Raw genomic sequence first — 20,474 nt, forward strand, 5'->3', positions numbered from 1 at the left:
ATTAATAGTCATTTTTTAATGCTTGAAACTTGAACTTGATAGAAATAAAACTTCTAATAAGAGGTTTCTAAATAAAAATCATGTGTGTTCAATATACAGTAGTTGTTCACAATATTCTTCATAGTAAATATCCCCAATATCATGTTAGCTTCATTTTTAAAAAGATGATACTTACATAATATTTACATGTTACTTGTCTCTATTAACAGGACTTTATACTTATATATTGAACTTATAAAAAGGAAGTCAATGTAGTAGAACAAATTATATAAATGTACTATATTATAGCTCAATAAACGTAAAGGACATTAGCTATGATGTATATCAATCAACCATATGAAAAGACAGAATCAACTTTGACATTAATTATAACAAGCTAGCTTTGTAACTACAGACTAAATCTACATTTCCAGTTTCTTTAACATAGTAGACAATACTCGGAAAAATAGTATCTAGTATTTCTAGTATTTAAAAACTTACTTGATTTTAGCAATGCAGCAAGAGTGTCTAAAGCAACCCTGTCAACATGAGAAAACACAAACAACAACAAAACTAGTAAAATTAATCTACAATAGTAAATTCATACAGTCTTTTCAGATAATTATTATCTATTCCAAAAGTCATTCCTGTTATAGTCAATTACATATGGTGTTTCTCTGATGCATCTCTCCCTTCAGGTTAAAATTGGGTATGAGGAAGATTGAAATTTTAACAGGCAAGTATCAAAAAAAAATTTTTAAGGAAAAATAAAAAACACTGTTTAAGTCTTTATATAGGAGATTAGATACATAGAATCAATTATTTATACTTGTATCTGACCCTGACAGAATTCACAAAATAACAGTATTAAGAATCAGAGGCCCTGATTCACAAAATATTAAAACAAAAACAAGTTTTAACACAAAATTCATAACTACAAAATTCTACAGACACTCAAAGCTATCTAACTTTAAAGAATTTTAGCTCTATCAAGCAATAATCCCAATATTCAAGGTGATAACAAATGTAAAATATTTTGGAACTAGGAGGTTTGGGGAGAAGTAGGAGTCCTTAACATTCTTCAACCATAAGGCACCAAAGAGAATAATGAACCCAATTAATATCTCAAAAACTCTTACTGCCCATTAGAGGACAAGGAATCGTCCAAAAACTTAAAAGTACTTATACTTTCTTTGAACATAAATACACAATATGCATAGTGACATCAACTGCCATTATTTAGCTTTAAAAATGTGCAAAACATCACTGTGGAAAATCTATAATTCAAACATTAAAAAAAAGTAAGTTACTGAGGAAATGGCACTTAATTTCAGTAACTTTAAAAATCTTAATTTCAGTGACTTAAAAATCTAAAAATCTAAGGCTACAGACTACAGTACCTGTTACCGAGATTTCAACAACTACAATTTGCATAAAAATACACACTTTGTCAAATGTAAGCATGTCACTCATCATTAAGCATTTGTTGAATGCCTACTAGACACTAACAGCAGCAGGTTCTTTGTTGGTATAAAATTTAAAAACTTATCTCTTCCACAAACAATTTTACAAACTAGATAATGTGATAAAATACACACACCTATGAAAAAACAGCTCAAGAAACTAAAACAAAAACAAAACAATGAAGTAAAAGCTGCACACACAGCATGACAGAGTGTTTAACGGCAAAGAGCACAGTTGACTAGAAGACTGAAGATGGATGCTGGTTCACAGTAAAACCTGCAACGACTCTCTAGAATTAGGCACAGAGTAAGTGCTCATTTATATAAATGCTCATTAATGCTACCCTCTAGAGCAAGTCATTAACAGCTATGCTTTGGTTTACTGACACAAATAAAGCAATTATACAAACATTTATTTAAGATAACATTCATAAAAAGAAAAACAAAAGTACATGCTTTAAAGAAACATTACAAATTCAAACCTGGAACTTTCTCAAAACAATGCGAAGTTCTTGTAATGGTGAGTTAAAAGTAAATGAAAACTATGAAATTACATACTGACTTTTCATGGCACTAAATTATCAGTAAGAAAGTTTCCATAACCTATGCACTAAAATGTACCTAAGATTATACAACTACGAGCATAAGGATGGCTTTGAAATTGGTCAAAATTAAACACAGAACTAAAGGGATCTTCCAAATGAAACAGCAATACAAAATAAGAAATAGAAAAGAAGCAAGATCTGATAAATGCCAGAAATTGTTACAGATACCTTACATATGGGTTTTCTAGTTTATTTTTTTATAAAGATTTTTATTTATTAGTCAGAGAAAGAGGAGAGAACACAAGCAGGGGGGTGGCAGGCAGAGGGAGAAGCAGGTTCCCTGCTGAGCAGGGAGCTCAATGCAGGACTTGATTCCAGGATCCCGGGACCATGACCTAAGCCGAAGGCAGACGCTTAACCGACTGAGCCACCCAGGTATCCCTGAGTGAAATTTCTACTTTAATTCTTTTTTTTCCCCTAGTTTAATTCTTAAAACAATCCAGGTCCATAGAACGGGTACATTTTATGGATAAAGAAACCAAAGATTTCAGAATACAATATGCCTAGGGTCCCATAAAAATGAGATGCTATGGAAAAAGAATAATAAAAGTCTCCTGTTGTGAAGGAAACTTTCAAAATCAGAAATATCAGTCTCTGCCAAAGAGAGGTTGAAGTCCTAACCCCCAGAACGTGACCTTATTTGGAAAGAGGGTCACTGCAGATATAATTAGTTAAAATGAGGTCATACTGGAATAGATGGTCATTAATCCATTAGGACTGGTGGTGCCCTTATAAGAAGAGGAGACTATCTGAAGACAGACACACAAGGAGAGACTCTCATGTGAGCATAGAGGCGGAGGTTGAAATGCTGCAGCTCCAAGCCAACAAACACCAGAGATTGCCAGCAAACCACCAGCCAGAAAGAAGCAAGGAAGGATTCTCCATAAATGTTCCAGAGGGAGCACTGGCTCTGCTGACAGGTTAACTTTGGATCTCTAGCCTCCAGAACGGCAAGACAATACATTTCTATAATTTTAAGCCACCGAATTTGTACTAGGTACTTTGTTATGATAGCTCTAGGAAACAAATACAATCACTTGGATGCAATCAATTGCAATGAATTTACAGGATTTTCCCACCTACAGTTAAAACTGTATTCAAAATTTTAAGTATCTTACTTTTAGAAATAGTCTTTCTCCCTGGTTGATAGTAGTTTAAAATATATTTGAACCAAATAAAAGTGCTTCTGACAGCTTCTAATCCTTAAACTACATGTTTTGGGGTTGATGGTTATTCTTTAACACTGGCAAAACTAGGATGTGAACCCAGTTCTTTCTGACTCCAAAGCTCATCATGCTTGTTTCACAGCTGCACTAGATTAAAAGAAATTATGAAGGGGCACCTGGGTGGCTCAGTCGGTTGGGTGTCTGCCTTGGCTCAGGTTGTGATCCCAGGTTCCTGGGATCAAGCCCCAGCCCGGGCTCCCTGCTTGGCAAGGAGCCTATTTCTCCCTCTCCCTCTGCCTAGTGTGCCTAGGACTCAGCTCCCCCTGCTAGTGCACTCTCTCTGTCAAATGAATAAATAAAATCTTAAAAAAAAAAAAAAAAAGAAATTATGAAGTTTGGTGCAAAGTCACTTGATATTTTTACCAAAATGTTATTTAAAATATATTTTTAGGGACACCTGAGTGGCTCAGTCGGTTAAGACACTGCCTTCGGCTCAGGTCATGATCCCAGGGTCTTAGGATCAAGTTCCGCATCAGGCTCCTTGCTTGGCAGGGAGCCTGCTTCTCTCTCCGCCTCTGCCACTCTGCCTGCTTGTGCACGCTCTCTCTCCCTCTGACAAATAAATAAAATCTTTTTAAAAAATAATAAAATAAAATATATATTTTTAAAACTTCAGTACCAAAAAATTTCTGAAATTCTCTGACACTTATAAGCCAGGACAAATTTATAAAAGGTACTGAAGAATTTTAGAATAACAAATTTATCAAAATGCACAGTCTGTATTATGTTAATACATAATACTATTTTACACTTCCTCATATATTTTTCATATATTTTTCCAATCTTCCTATGTCCCACACAGAATAATACAACCAACAACTGCTTAAAAAGCACCCTGTGGCTTATTCACTTAGGAGCAGAGAAGGAAGAAGAGATTCAGCTCCAGGTACTCATGAAAGCTGTATCTCCTTTAAATTGGAGGGGGGGGGTCAATCCTTATGGGGACATTCAAGAAGAACCCTTTACTTCCTGGGTTTCCTCCATCTGGATTAACAGTGTTTAAATCCAAAACCTAAATTGGAAAGGAAAGAACATCTTCAAGGGCAGCATCACCCTTCAAACATACATAATATGTATAATAAATAATAACCCTAATCTTATTCCACTAAGCACAGGGCATTGTTTTAGGGGAGGAAAAACAAAAAAAGAGTGTTCCAGATGTCAAGATTTTTTAATTAAGGGAGAGACCCTAAGATTATTAAAAATGACAGAGAGCAAGATACAGATGTTTGATCAATGAATCTTTTATTCTTTTTAAGTAAAAACAAAGAAAAAAATTTTCTTTTTTAAATGTAAATACAGGAAGGAATGAAGGGATAATTTAGATAGCTCTATTCTTTTCTCAGGAGTTTAGACTCATTGATTTCTGCCTAATTTTGGATGTATCCCCATACTGTATATTATAATGACACTTGTGAAATGTTTTGTTTCTCCCAGGAACATCATACTAGATTTGGTAACTGGTTAGAATAGGCTAATATAGACCTTAAGAATGAGATCATAACCACTAGATAAACAAATTAAGAAGTACTTTACAGGTCAAGGGGAGAAATTGTATATAAATTTTAAAATACTGACTATACATTTAGTCCTAACTAGAATTAATTCACATCCACATTACTAGATTACTTACTTAAACTGATTACATTGCATTCATAGGCATTGTGTTAATTAGAAGAATCATCTCATTAAAACCTAACATAAACCTTCTGCTGTAGGGGCTAATACTATTATTTATAGACATGAAACCAGGGCATAAGTTAGGTATTGTACCAGGAATCCTGGAGCCAGTAAACGGCAGAGCTAACATGCAAATCCAGGTCTCCCTACCTCCAGAGCCCACTCACTACACTACACCAATTCTGTAAGTTGGTTTTACTTAATTGTGATATAATCACTTTTTGTTTCATTACATTTCATCAGATGTTCCAGAATTATGTATGATCTTTACATAAGTAAAAAGTTAAGACATCCCACCAAGTAATATTTCATGAATAAATGTATATTGCAAATAAGCTCCCATTTTCAAGAAGGATATAAGCTAAAATATTTGACTTTTTTTCTTCACCCTGATCTTTATTTCAAAAAGAGTGAAAAGACCGGAAATGTTCTGAACTTATTTGTAAAATTTAACCAAAGAGTTGATGTGAGTTCTTCCACACAAGAGTCACAACTAAAAGAAGTAGAGAGAATGAGAAAATTAGAAAAGTCACTATTTTGCAACCCCTAAAGAAATATGGATCTAGACAATGTCATGAAATACTGCTAACTTACTAGTTGAGAAGTGGAGGGATCACCTCAAGGATCTTAAGTGGTGCAAAACAGAGTATGAGCACCACGTATGAAATATTTTTGACCAGAAAAAAAAGGAACCCAAATCTAATCAGTCTCTAGATCTATCGGCCTACAGGAAATTGGAGGGACACACCTACATGTTAAAGGAGTCCAGGATACAGTCATCTTAATCAAAAATGCTGGGACAATCTACAAGACATCACCCAAGTCCTTCAACAAATAAATAAAACAGAATCCAAAAATAGAGGAACTGTTATTGATTTTTAAAGATTTTTTAAGGTTTCAATATATAGCAATCAAATAAAATGTACAGATCTTATTTGGATCCTGATTGGAACAAGCCAACTGTAAAGAAAACATTTCTCAGACAGCCAGAAAATATTAAGGGATGATATTAAGGGATTATTAATATTGCTGGACAAAGAAACAATAGTCCAGAAACAGTAAAAGAAAAAAGTTGTGTCTGATAGTGACCATACTAAAGAATTCACAGAACAAATGTAATGGCTAATATTTGCTTCGAAATACCCTACCAAAAAAAAAAAAAAAAGGAAGGACAGGGAAGGGAAAATGGAGATCAAAATGGCACAAGATTGGTTACTGCTGAAACTGGGTGGTGGGTACATCAGTTCTCTTCTAGTTTTGCGTAGGTCTGTAATTATTCTAGTCTATTTTTGTGTAGGTTTGGAAATTTCCTAAATGTGATGAGGAATAATGTGTGCACCTTGCTTGGATTCTGATTCAAACAAACTCATTATAAAAAGGCACTTTGAGACAATGGGAAAAAATTAATAATTTGGTTGAGTATGATTTTAGTATTATGGTTATTTTTTAAGTTGCTATTTAACAGAGTGATATATTAAAGTATTCAGGGAAAAAAATGATAAAATATCTTGGATTTTTTTTTTTTTACAGAAATTCATATATGAGAATGACATCTGGGATTTGCTTTAAAATACCTCAGCAAAAGTAAAAGCATAAAGGGGAAATAAATGAAACAAAAGTGGCAGAATGTTAATAACTACTAATTTCAAGTAAGTGATTAATAAACCTAATTCAAAATAATTTCAGCCTAATATAATATAAACTCTAGGTATCTCTGAATAATTCCACAATAAAATATTTTCTTAAAAAATGACTTCTAATATGGTTTTAATAAAAATACTAAATATAACCAAATAACTAGAAATTGCTATATTTTCTGAGGCTGAAAGATCTACCAAGAAATAAATATGTATACCTTGTAATATATATACATAATTTAAAGTAAGAAAAAAGAAAAAGAATGACATTATTTTGACAAAAAAGAAATGTATAAATTTAAAATACATTCAGATAATTGTGAGAATGAAGGATGTCGTCATTAAAAGATTGCAACCCTCGGTAGGGAATATAGTAGGCATTCAATAAATGTTTCTGAATGAATGCTACTCTGTCAGTGATCATTTTCCTCTTATATTATCTAGGAATGTTGACATCTAAATTTCCAAAACACTATAGTCAACGAATTTAAAGGTTTCTAATTTTGATACACCTCTGAAGATTAAACTTTCTATTGAAGAAAATCTTTACCATAACAAAAATCAGTATTTAAGAACTAAGAAAGGACCCCTAGATATAATACAATTCAACCTGTTGGTTGCACAGATAAGATGATGAGGCCCAGAAAAAATACACCTCTATTTATACCCAAAGTATTTACTCACTTCATGAGACCCGAATTCTTCTTACTAAATGGTCCAATGATTTTAAACAGCAGCTCCACAACTCCATTTTTCCCTAAGGATACTGAATTCACAGCTAGGAGGCAGAGGAAAGGATGCAAAATGATTTTAAAACCTCAACAAGTAGAAATGTGTATTCTTGGTGCTATAGAGCTGAAAACATACACAAATTCTTTAGCAAACCCAAGTCACTCATAAAGACTACCTTAGCCAATCACTTGAAGGGAAGACTATTGTTTTTTGGTTTTTGTTTTGGCTTTATTTACTACCTTGCAGTTATATAAAACAACAAAATGTTACTATTTTAAAGTAAGAGTTTTAAGATGCTCTATTTATTTCTTCAGTAATTTAAATAGCAGGTCGTGGAGATTCAAAGACAAAAACTAACAGTGTGGGCCCTCAGAGAACACAGTCTAGAGGAGAGTGATAAAAATAAACAAATAATTACTAAGTTACTTTCGAAACAGATTAAGAGCTGCAGGCTATTTAGTTACACCAGTATGGAGCCCCAAGTCCATAATGAAACTGAAGGTATCTCTGGAGAAACCGATGCCTGGGCTCACTCTGTACCAATGAAGAGGAGCTAGCTAGGACAGGGGTTGTTGTAAGGAAATGTCTCTGGAGACAGGGATAACACAGCAAACAGAACAGAGTCAGTGAACACCATGGGTATAAAGTTACACATTAAAACATACAGTACCAGATAAAAGCTTATCAACAAGAAGATGAGGTGGGAAAAGAAGGTAAACAAATTACAGAGCCCTAGAAGTTGTTCATTCTTTCAACTACATGGAATTGCCCAAAAGGACCCGACCAATCAGACATGCATTTTAATACACAGGTCAGATGTCACAGCACTGTGGGGACGACAGATTTGAGAGACACGGTCGCAGGCTGTGGTCCAGCTGAAGGGTGACGAGGACCCTGGCTAAAGCAGCTGTAATAGGTAAAAAGAAAACTAACAACTGTAGAGTTTCACACAGAATATGCAAATAATTACCTAACCAGAAAAATGTGCCTAACATTTTTAACTCTGAACAAATATATTTTAAAAGTCATAGGTAAAACATTTACTAGCCTTCTAATGGTAAATTCAGTAAGATGCTGCCAAATATGTCAGCTAAAGTCTTGTATGATTTTAATTTCCTCAGTATCTTTTTTTTACATTATCTTTTCTAATTTTATCTCTCTGCGGTCTTCCTTTTTCTTTAATTGGGGTATTCAATGGTTTATCTGTTTTAGTTTTTAATTTTATCAAAGTATAGTTGACACACAAATGTTACATTAGTTTCAGGTGTGCAACTTAGTGATTTGACAAGTTTATACATTACGCCATATTCACCACAAACATAGTTATCATCTGTCCCATTATATTGCTATTACAATTGCTATATTGCTATTTTACTTTTAATCCAATCATTTCACTTCTTAAATCAACTGGGGTTTTTCCCCTAATGTATTCTTTTTTCCTCTACATTCCTCTGTTTTCCTTGTGTTTATTGCTCTCTTCCTAACTTCTTTGGTTAGATATCCAATTCATTCACTTCCTTCTTTCTTTTTAATTACGTGTTAATTATTTAAGTGGTCAAAGCTATTTTCCTATGAGCTCACCTTTAGCCATACTGTCAAAGTATAAATATAGATAAATAATCAGACATACATAAAATTTTATACACACACACACACACACGTATGTATACACCCCCATCTCTACTGCTTTGAATACCATTATTCTGCAATATCATGTACTCCCCACAATTTCAATTTCAGGTGTTTTGTTAACCACCCTAATCCTATAGTCAAGGAATAGAAAGAAAATCCATACTTCCTAGGTTTGGGACCTAATATTAGAGACAGTGTATATCTGCGCTGGGAAACTTTCTGTGATCTCTCTTCTCTCCAGCTTCCTCGGAAGATGCTATACTATTCATTTTTCTGTTCTGCTACTTCCCTATTGATGGCTGAAAATAATTAGCTCCAGGTGACTAATTTTCCATATGCCTTCCTTCCCAGCTTTCCTCTCATCTGTGAAAATCCAAACAGGCTCAGCAGTTTTTCCAGCTGCCAATACCCTCCAATTCTTCCACATCTTTCCACGGACTGTCTACTCATTCCCTTCACTACAAGCTTTTACAAACTGCAGGAAATGAGAATTCTCAAGACTTTGTCAACTCACCTTCCTACCCCACATCACTTTTGTGGTGGGGAGATTAGGAGTTACAAAGGGTCATATTACTTATTATCTTTTCTTGTCTACAATTTTTAGAGATTTAAGGAGTTCAGGTACTTCTACATTTTCATTTTGTGTAAGCTGACAACACTGAGTTAACTGAAAGATGCTCTAAAATACTTACAGTTGGCAGAATATACTCGTAAAAGCTGAAGACAAGGCAAAACCAAGCGATGATTCTGCAAATTCTGTTTGACCAAATTCAGGGTTATAGTAAGAGCTCCATTAATTCTAGCTTTCACTCCAAATTTTTTGTCTGTTTAAAAAAAATGAACAAACACAATTTATTCATGTATAGCTTTTGAATGAAATGAAATGTCATAAACTGTATACACACTTTTTAGAATAAGCATTTTAACCAAACACTTCAAAATTTATCTCATATGTATGCCACAAAAGCACTGGGAGAACTCCTAAATAATCACTGTTCTAAGAGCTTAGAGAATCATTTTAATCTGTGTAGCTAGACAACTATAAACTAAACTTGGGTTCTATTCCAAGGATGCCTTTCTCTGTTAACCTAACCTAAATCAGCTTTCTCCTTGTTTCAAATCCCATGTTTTCTCAATTTGTTTTTTAACATTTTGCATGTCTTACTATTATAATACTCGGTTTTACAATTTTTTATAACTCTTTTGATCTGACTAGATCATAAGCTTTTTAAGCACTGAGAGTGTGCAACACCAATATGAGTACTAATGAAAAGCAAACACATTTTACCTACATGTTCCTCGAAGCATTCCCATCCATACTTCCACCTTCCAGCTTCAACCATATCCATGTAATATGTATCGTTTGCACACATACACATGCAAACACACACACACACTGAGACACACTTGTGATTCTGATATTTTTCTCCCTTTTTCCAATCTATGCAACAGAATTCCTCATGAATTTAGGATCCTCAATTTTTCAGGTCACCAGTTGACTGTAAAAAGCAGTCCATGACTAAGACCAAGACAAAGCAGTACTATTTTAGATTTTCAAAATTTACCAAGTTTCAATGCAAACAGAATCAATGTCACAAATGGTTCTATGATAAACCCACAAGTGGAAGCCTTACCTTTAGGTCCAATCTTTGCGAGAATAGAATGAATCTGCACCATCAACTCCTCATTCGGGGGAGATTCCTTGCTGGCATTCATGAGTAACTGCAACAATATTTGTGAACCACCTTTGGTGACCAAAAAACTTGCTCTTCGGCCTCCACCTAAAAAAAAAAATTGTTTTTAATTGCTTAAACAGCAAATCTTCCCATAGCATACTAGACATCACAACTTCTTAGCATTCAAGAAATATTTCAAATGATGACTTCTGAAATCAAACACCTCAAAATCAAATTTTCTTTTATCTCATTTAGTATTTCAGTTAGAACATAGCAACGAGGGTTAATACAAGTGATGCCAAAATTCTACATTCAAGGCTCTGAAAATGGGTTTTGGGGTGGTTTGAGGGATACTGGAAGACCCCTCAAATCAAAAACAAAGCAAAAATAAGAGTATGAGATTTCGGTTTCCAAATTCTGATACTCAAAATAGCCTCTATAGGAGTATCAGAAAATTCCAAATAAAGTACACATGATATATTGTTGATCACTGTTTACAAACAGAAATTAGACCAAAGGAAACAAAAACTTACCAGCTGACACCAGCTCAACAAGAATGCTTAAGATATTAAGTGTAGTTTGAAGATCTTTCGTGTTCTGAAATAAATAGTTTATTTGCTGTATTAAACCATTGTAAATCTATGATTCCCAAACCTTTTCTGATCCTGTTGTGAACTACCTATATTTTTACAAATGACCCTTCCAACTTCCCTAAGCACAAAGGTATTTGGGCTGGCACTATTCTCACTTAACACTTCAGTAGCTTCTTCTTGCCCCTGAGAATGTCTACAAGTCATCTGAGCTATTGTTTTCTTAGTATCAACATTATTACAAGAGGAATTAATTTGTCATTTGAATTCACCATCTTCTACCAAATAGATAACCCAAATGAATTAATCAAAATGTAAAAGGCACAACAATGTATATATGGTGACTACTCAGTCACCTAGCTCCCCTCTCAGAAGGCAATGGCATTATCAGTTGCTTGCATATCCAGCCAAAGATAATGTGCACACAGGAAAGAAATCCATGTAAATATATGTGTATATACAGATTCATTTCTCCAAATGGTATTGCCCTATGGATACTATTTAATACATTGACATTTTTATATATCAATATACCATTTCTTCACCCTTTTTAAAGGACCACCATATGGCTATGCCACTGTTTATGAAACCAGTTACCTACCAGTAGAATATTTAATTTTTTTAATCATTTGCTACTAAAAAACTGCAACAAGAAATTAACATGTTTATACAGATTCAAGTACATCTCCATATGGGATAAATTCCTAGAACTTCTGAGTCAAAGAATATGGGCATTTACTTCGATGAATATTTACTAAATTGCTCTTCATGGAGTAATTTACACTCCCACCAACAACGCAGAAGAGTAACTATGTCCCAAGGTCTGGATAACCAATCTAAAAGAGAAGATGTTTAAACACTGTACTTCGGTTACATCTCTTTTATTAAAAGCGATGCCTGGATAAGAAAACCAGAGAAAGCAGAATTATGGCCTATGTAAGGAACTGCTTCACCTCCAAAGTAAAGGAATTTTAAATGTTTATACAGAGGAATTTGAGAAGTGCTGTGTATTGGTAAACTGGCATAGGACCCTTATTCTCTGCCCTTCCAAAAGGGAGTGAATGTTGTCTCTGCTTCACCATTTGACGCTATAGACTAATGGAACCAAAAAGCCACATGCAGACCAGTTAGAGGATTACGCACTAACCAGAAACCCTTGTCTCAGCACTGGGGGTATTACATGGACCACCAACTCACTAGAGAGGAATTTGGAAGAATGAGAAGAACAGACATGTGTTAAAGAGAAGAGAGGACTGTGGCAAAACACTGCTTGTGTTTTGCAAACAGATCTCATCTTCTTCCTGGGTACACAGCCAAACATTTTCTAGCCCTTCAGTAATTAGAGTTGGGCCATGTGACTGAGCTCAGATTGGAACCTGAATGGAAGTTGCATTGTTATCTCTAGGCCTTACCCAGACAAGTTTCCCATATATAATTCACTGCCTCCCACCCCTGCTGACCTCAATAAATTGTGATAGAGCAAACAAACAAAGGAATGGTGTTCAATCTCAAGTGCGATTTGCATTTCTTTTCCTGAGAACTGTCCATAATGTCTACACATTTAAATCAAAGTCTATTGATTTAATTTTTCCTTACTGATTTGTAGAAGTTCTTTATATGTCAAAAATTACACAATTTGAAACATTTTTCCAAAGTTCGCCAAGTGTCTATGGTGTTTTTTTCCTCATGTACTTTTGTTAATATAGTTGAATTTAACAATCTTTTCCTTTATAGCTCCTGGGTCGTTTGTATTAGAAAAGCCTTCCCTGTTTTAAGATCATTTAAAAATTTCTCCCATTACTTCCTCTAGTATTATGATTTTCTTTTCCATGCTTAAATCTTTGCTATTGATATGGAATTTACTTTCGTATAGGAAGTAATGATCCATTATTCTTTTCTAAGTGGCTACCATCTGTCCCAGCTCCCTCTAGTAAATAATCCCTCTACTCCTCACTGATCTGAAATGCTACCTTTCTTAAGTGGTTTTAAATCGCCCTATGCCGAGATGCCCTTCAATAGACGAATGGATAAAGAATATGTGGTCCATGTATAGAATGGAATATTATTCAGCCATTAGAAAGGATGAATACTGAACTCTTGCATCAACATAGATGGGAGTGGAGGAGATTATGCTGAGTGAAGTAAGTCAAGCAGAGAAAGTCAATTATCATATGGTTTCACTTACTTGTGGAGCATAAGGAATAACATGGAGGACATCAGGAGAAGAAAAGGAAAAGTGAAGGGAGGGAAATCCAAGGGAAAGACGAACCATGAGAGACTGTGGACTCTGAGAAACAAACTGAGGGTTTTAGAGGGGAGGTTGTGGGAGGGGAATGGGTGAGCCTGGTGGTGGGTATTAAGGAGGGCACGTATTGCATGAAGCACTGGGTGTTATTTGTAAACAATGAATCTTGGAACACTACATCAAAAAATAATGATGTACTGTACAGTGACTAACATAATACAATATAAATAAATAAATAGCCCCGTGATCTTAGTTTATTTTTGGACTTTCCACTCTGCTACACTTACGTCTATTACTCACATACAATTTCTAACCCAACTGAATTACTAAAGTTTTACAATGTTCTCTGATATTTGGTGCAGCTAGTCCTTTCTCTCTTCTTTTTCAGAAATGTCCTTTCTACTCTTGCTTATTACTTTCCCAGTGGACTTTAGAATTTTAGTATTTTCAGTATTTTTACTGAGATTATGTTAAACTGACAGATCAATTTAGGGGAAAATGACATCTTGTACCATTTTTAATAGGAAGTAATTCCTATCAAAAAATATGAATTCAACTCTCTGTTCTTTTTTTTTTCCCAGTTCTACTGAGATATAATTTGATATATAATACTATGTACTTTTAAGGTATACAACATACTCCCTGTTTTTAACATAGCACTGAATAAAATTTAAAATTCTGATTCTAAATATATCCTTCTGATCCACCCAAAAATTTCACACTGGGATAGAAATTTAATTGTTACCAACATAATATAGTTACTCAACCAATATAGGTAGTAAACTAAATCACTAATATATATCACCTAAAATAATACAATAAATGAGAATTTCCAGTATCAATCATTTATTTTAGACTAAAGATTTATTTCAAGCTAATGCTTTATTTTTTATTACCAAGTGGCATGTTAAAATTAAAAATATGGTTAACATTATAATCATAGGGAAATACACTTAGGGGTTTACCTAATATATATTAGAATGTTTCTGACACCGTTTCAAGTGATAAATTAAAACATAAAATTTCCATTCATTACCTCTAGGATTAAAAATTTTGTACTTTGTATATACATTTTTTTTCTTCTACTTGTTGGTATTAATAGTTACATAATTAAAGCCTGTCTATGATTTACCTCTAGGGTTGACAGCAGAACTTCCATTCCTGTAGAACCTTTGGCTGTCATTTCTCTCCTTGTCTTTTCTGAAAGGTATAAAAAAGTTTCCTTCTAAAACAAGAAAAAATTATATATACCTTTATTCTACAGCTAATGTAGAATCAACATGACTCAATTGGTCTAGTGAACATTCTAAATTGGTTCTTAGATGTTTCTCCCTCTGATGCTGCTAATTCTACCGGGTGGGAACTTCCAGTTCTCAGTTTATAAGCCCTTCCTTGCATTTAATAACATCTCCTGTCATGAATTAGATGAATCCCTGTCAATCCATCTACAATCTTAAAATCAACAACAGAGTATGAGTACCAGAACTGGAGGTGAGGTAGAAGGTGATAATGGCAGGCCTCTTTCTTTACAACTAGAACTAGAAAACATTTCATCAAAATTGGTAAAAACAAAAATTTAGTACCGCTTTCAAATGTTTTTACTGAATTAATACTATTTTAAAATTCTGAATTATACAAAAATAAACAAAACTAAGGAATAAACAAAACTTGCTGCTTCTGCAAGAATTTGTGGAGACCAAATCATACAAATAATCCCTTTAATCTGAGATTGGGGGGGGACCAGTATAAATTTTTATAGTATTAAAGGTTTCTAGAGTTTCTCCACTATTCTTTTCCTTCGATTAACAAGATAAGAAAGGTAGATCATAGGCCAAAATTTAGGTAGATCACATACAAATTACATGTACTTGACCTTTATTACCTCATTTATGACTCACTTTATTTAACCCTTCAGGAGAAAAATCACTCTTTTTATAGACCAGGAGTTTGAGTTCAGAAAGGAGAAGAAACCTGCACAAAGTCACTGAGCAAGTAAGTGAAAGAAACCAGGTGACCCAGGTGTTTCTGAACCCAAAGCTTACGGTCCTTCATTGATTTCATGTATTTCTAAAAGACCCACAGGAATCATTCTTTTAGGCAGGACTGTTGCACAAGAGACTTGTTAACCCTCTCCAACTGTTTCACACCTGGATATCAGTGCCAGAAATAGGATGACAATGCCATTCCTTTCACATTTTGAGATTTTAAAAACAGAACACAAATAACCTATTCTCAATACAGCACATATTACACAGTAAAGTTCAAGAGGTTGACAGTACCAAAACTGTTTTACATAGAGATAACCAAGTAGTCTAAGATTAGAATGAGCCCTGAAGCCCTGATAAGGGGAGGGAGGGAAAAGTCAGGCTAGGCCTTTAGAACATCACACCCACCCAGAGCAAATCCTGTTCAACTTCCATTACCAAAGAACAAAAACCCATACAGGTATAGTTTTGACACATACAAATTACACATTTAAAATTTCACAAGAACATGAAGTATATAAGATATAGAAAAGTAGTCACAAAATCTCAGGAAAAAACTCATTAGTCTGATATCCACCTGAAAATCAGGTTATTCTAAATTAGAAGTTATTAAAGAAAGGGACAAATGTGCTACAGAGAAGTAACAGGATCATATTATTTATGACAACTATCAGTAACTACCTACAAAATAAAAACAGGAATTAGAAATATTTTTCTTTAGGGGCACCTGGGTGGCTCAGTGGGTTAAAGCCTCTGCCTTTGGCTCGGGTCATCACCCCAGGGTCCTGGGATTGAGCCCCGCATTGGGCTCTCTGCTCAGCAAGGAGCCTGCTTCCCTTCCTCTCTCTGCCTGCCTCTCTGCCTACCTGTGATGTCTGTCAAATAAATAAATTAAATCTTTAAAACAAACAAACAAACAAAGAAATATTTTTCTTTAAAACGACAATCTCACGCTATCATGCATCATCTTGGATCCAGATAATGAACTTTGTAAAACTGAGAAACACCTTACTATCTTTCTAAACATAAACTTGCGTAAGTGATCTAAAGATCTAAAACACTACTCATCTCTGCACCCTGTGGCCATAATTCCTAATGCTTAAAAGAATGACAGACTTCTTTACCATTAAAAAAAAAAGGGAAAACTCATTAATATTTGTAAAACCCAATTCCTTTTTTATTTTCATTTTTTTAAAAGATTTTATTTATTTGACAGACAGAGATTACAAGTAGGCAGAGAGGCAGGCAGGGGGGTGGGGGGAGCAGGCTCCCTGCTGAGCAGAGAGCCCGATGCAGAGCTCGATCCCAGGACCCCAGGATCATGACCTGAGCCGAAGGCAGAGGCTTTAACCCACTGAGCCACCCAGGCACCCCCCCAATTCCTTTTTTAAAAGTGATTCTTCACCTGACCCTTCATCATTTCCCTGGCCCAGCTGCCTCCATCAGTAAATATTAAGTTGTAAAATAAATACTGTTTACAAGACCAGTGCTCTAACCCCTGAGCTATGGAGCCAACTGCTAAATACTGTTTAAATATCTACAATGCACCCGTGACTTAACATTTTAAAGTTGTTTTTTTTTTTTTAATCTGACAGAGAGAAATCACAAGCAAGCAGAGTGGCAGCCAGAGAGAGGGGGGGAAGCAGGCTCCCGGCCAAGCAGAGAGCCCGACGCAGAGCTCACTCAAGCCAAAGGCAGAAGCCCAACCCACTGAGCCACTCAGGCGCCCCTCATTTAACATTTTAAATAAGACAACTGATTTAATGTTAAAGCCAAATGATTTTTTCAATATTAATCACAGAGGGTAGTCAGAAGACTGAGATCTCCTCTACTAACAAACCATTGTTTTTTCACCTTCATGGGACAAACCAAAAACTCCCTGTACTGTAACATCCACAATCATGGAGTTTACTCCCCACACTAAACGAAAACTAGGTACTACAGTTTTCTACTCTACTCTAGACTCTGTCATCATCTAAGGAGACTTCAATGTCTATATGGATGATTCCTTCAACACCTAGCTACGTAGTTTTTTGACCATGTAACAAAAAAAACCCTTCCCACTTTGTTCCAATTCATCAACTCTCTCAATTCTCAAATCTCAAATTGCCCTACCTCTGAAATCTTAGCCTCCAATCTCCCACTGACAGACCACAGCCTCCTAACGCTCCCATTTCTCTTTGCTTTCAGAAAATAAGGGAAGCCTCACTGTCACTTTCACTGAAACTTCTAACTCATCAGTGGTAGTGCTGTTCTCCTGTAAAATCAGTTCCAGACATGCCCACTTGGATACCAAGGCTCACCCCTTAAACTTATCAGTGTGAACCTTTGTAATTAAGTAAACGCTAAAATGTGCATTCTCTATTCCTACACCACAGTAAAAATAAGGCCACAAGAATTTCTTCTCCAAGTTTAAGATACTTAGTACCAAAAAATTCACCATTTCCATCCTCACTTGGAAACACAAAACTTCTATTCTTACTTACCTCAACTCTCAGCCATGTCCATCTGCCCTGCCATAGCCCACAGCTATTCCAAAATGTGTGCCAGTTCTCAACCTTTCCTCTCAATCTCTGGACCTGTTTCTAACTCTCAGCATCTACATTTCCTCAGTGAACTGAAACAAAGTAATAAGTCAACCAGAGATGAAATCCTATAAACAATGACCAAGCTCCACACACTCATGTATCCAATCCTTGACGATTCTGCATTCCTCTTTCCAGCCTTCGGAAGAAAAATGAGGATGTATCGTTTCTACTGTGTTCTAAATCCCATCCTTTCTACCTACTTATAAACCTACAGCTTCAACCTGTACCCACATATTGTTTTCTGTTTTCCCACATATGTAACAAATCTTATTTTAACTTGTCTCCTCCTCTGTTTCCTTCTTGTTTCTCAGTAGAACTCCCCCCATGACAGAAAGTCTACACTCCCTGTCATTATTTCATCTGCCACTCACATTACAGCATAATGCAATCTTCCTTCTAATTCCACCACTTGAAAGTGATCTTACTGTGGCCGATAATTTATTAATTGTCAAATCAAAAAGATCTTTATTTTAACTAACCTCTCTATGTTCCTAACATCACAGACAATGTTTCCTCCCTTGGCTTTTCTAAAACAGTCCTTCCCAGTTCTTATACCACTACATGCTAATAATAACCGAAATGTTATAACAGGCAAGAATTTTAAAGCAGCTACCATAATTACGTTCAATTACATTAAGGAAAACAAGCTCACTATGAACCAAAAGAGAAGAGATCACAAAGTGGAGAAATAACAAGTATAAAAAAGAAACACACGCACATTTTAGAAACATACACATACATTTATGTATGTAAAAAATTATCAGACATACATAATGGCAGAATGCAGAGGAAAAAGGCAGTAGCTTCAATATATAAAAAGGGAAATTATCCAATCTGAACAACACAGAGAATTAAGATTGAAAAATAGGAACCTCAGGGAGCCTGGGTGGCTCAGCCATTAAGCGTCTGCTTTCAGCTCAGGTCATGATCCCAGGATCGACCCCTGTATTGGGCTCCCTGCTTAACAGGGAGTCTGCTTCTCCATCTCCCTCTGCCTCTGCCCCCCTCTGCCCACCCCACCTCACTTGTGTTCACTCTCTCTCGTTCTCTCTCTCTTAAATAAATAAAATCTTAAAAAAAAAAAAAGAAAAATAGGAGCCTCAAGGACCTTTGAAGCAATCTCCAAAAGTCTAACATATGTATAATTATATGCCAAATTATATACCAATTATATACCAAAAGAAGAATGAAGAATAAAAAAATTTTGATCAGGAAAAATTTCCTAAAATTGATAAAAGACAAATTTACAGATTCAAGAAACTCAGCAAATTCTATGTGTTACAAAGAAAACTACACACACACTCTGAAAACCAAACTACTGGAAAATAATGAACTCAACCAGAGAAAAATGACACATAATTTTCAGAAAACAAAGATTCAAATAATAGACATCTCCTTTGAAATTATGGAGGCCACAAAATAGTAGAAGCACTGTTTTACATGTAATTTATTGTGCTAAAGGACAAAAACCATCAACCCAGAATTCTACACCCAGTAAAAATATCCTTCGAGAATTAGGTGAAATAAATCCTTTGTCAGATTAAAAAAAAAAAACTCACACAGCAGATTTCCACTAGAAATACCGAAGGAAAGTCTGTAGGCTAAAGGGAAATTATGCCAGATCAACCTCATGTCTTTGGCAAAGAAAAAAGAGCTTCAGAAATGGTAAACATGTGAGTAAATATAAAAGTGACTTTTTTTCTTCTTAATGTCTTCAAAATACACATGGCTGTCTAAAGCAAAAATTGTCTTTAGGGTTAACAGTGTATATAGATGTGATACATATCACAACCATAGCTAAAGAATAGTAAACACAAATGGGTATGTAAGGTTCCAAGGTTTCTGAATTTCATATGAGGTTACAATAGTAATTCTAAGCAAAGTGCAAAAAAGTTAATGATTATTTATTGTGATCTCCAGAGGAATGACTTTTAAAAAATGCAAACAGGTATAACTAAACAAAGTCAATAGGTAAATTAAAATGGAATTCTAAAAATTGTTCAAATAATAGAAAAGAGGGCAGGGCAATGAGAAACAAGAAATAAAAACAGAAAAGACAAACAGAAAACAACTGTAGATCTAAGTCCGATCACATTATATTAAAAGTTATCAAACTAAATGCTCAAATTAGAAGGCAAAGAATGTCAAGTGCTATCTACAAAAGACACACTTTAGATTCAAAAATACAAACAGGCTAGACGGAAACAAATGGGAAAAGCTAAACATCAAGGCAAAGAAAATTACCACAGATAAAGAGGAACTTTGTATAATGATAACAGGGAAATTCATCAAGACAACATAAAAATCATAAAAATGAACTTGATCATTTTCACAGGACTCTATTATAGCAAAACACAAAATGCAGGCAGTTCCCAGAATACAAATCTCAACTGTCTCCCTCTACATCTCCTCCTGAGACAACTTCGCTGCATTTCC

The 20,474-nt window shown here is 34.9% G+C and overlaps 1 protein-coding gene across 5 annotated transcripts in view; it reads right to left on the minus strand.

Moving 5' to 3' along the window:
• The window catches only part of AGTPBP1 (ATP/GTP binding carboxypeptidase 1), a 153,034-nt gene that overhangs the window by 94,248 nt on the left and 38,312 nt on the right, over nucleotides 1-20,474 (minus strand). For 4 of the 5 annotated variants that reach the window (XR_013967697.1, XM_080819315.1, XM_080819316.1 and 1 more), the window contains exons 4-9: nucleotides 14,598-14,665; nucleotides 11,164-11,227; nucleotides 10,589-10,735; nucleotides 9,647-9,778; nucleotides 7,275-7,368; nucleotides 481-518 (exon numbers count right to left, since the gene is read on the minus strand). Coding sequence is in view for 3 of the 5 variants with exons in the window: in XM_080819315.1 (XP_080675441.1) it covers nucleotides 481-518; nucleotides 7,275-7,368; nucleotides 9,647-9,778; nucleotides 10,589-10,735; nucleotides 11,164-11,227; nucleotides 14,598-14,665 (543 nt within the window). In the remaining 2 variants the exon portion in view is untranslated. The remainder of the gene's footprint in view (nucleotides 1-480; nucleotides 519-7,274; nucleotides 7,369-9,646; nucleotides 9,779-10,588; nucleotides 10,736-11,163; nucleotides 11,228-14,597; nucleotides 14,666-20,474) is intronic. The other variant, XM_080819318.1, reaches the window with a different exon arrangement.

The sequence above is a fragment of the Martes martes genome, assembly GCF_963455335.1.
Source record: "Martes martes genome assembly, chromosome: 12".
Taxonomy (NCBI): Eukaryota; Metazoa; Chordata; class Mammalia; order Carnivora; family Mustelidae; genus Martes; species Martes martes.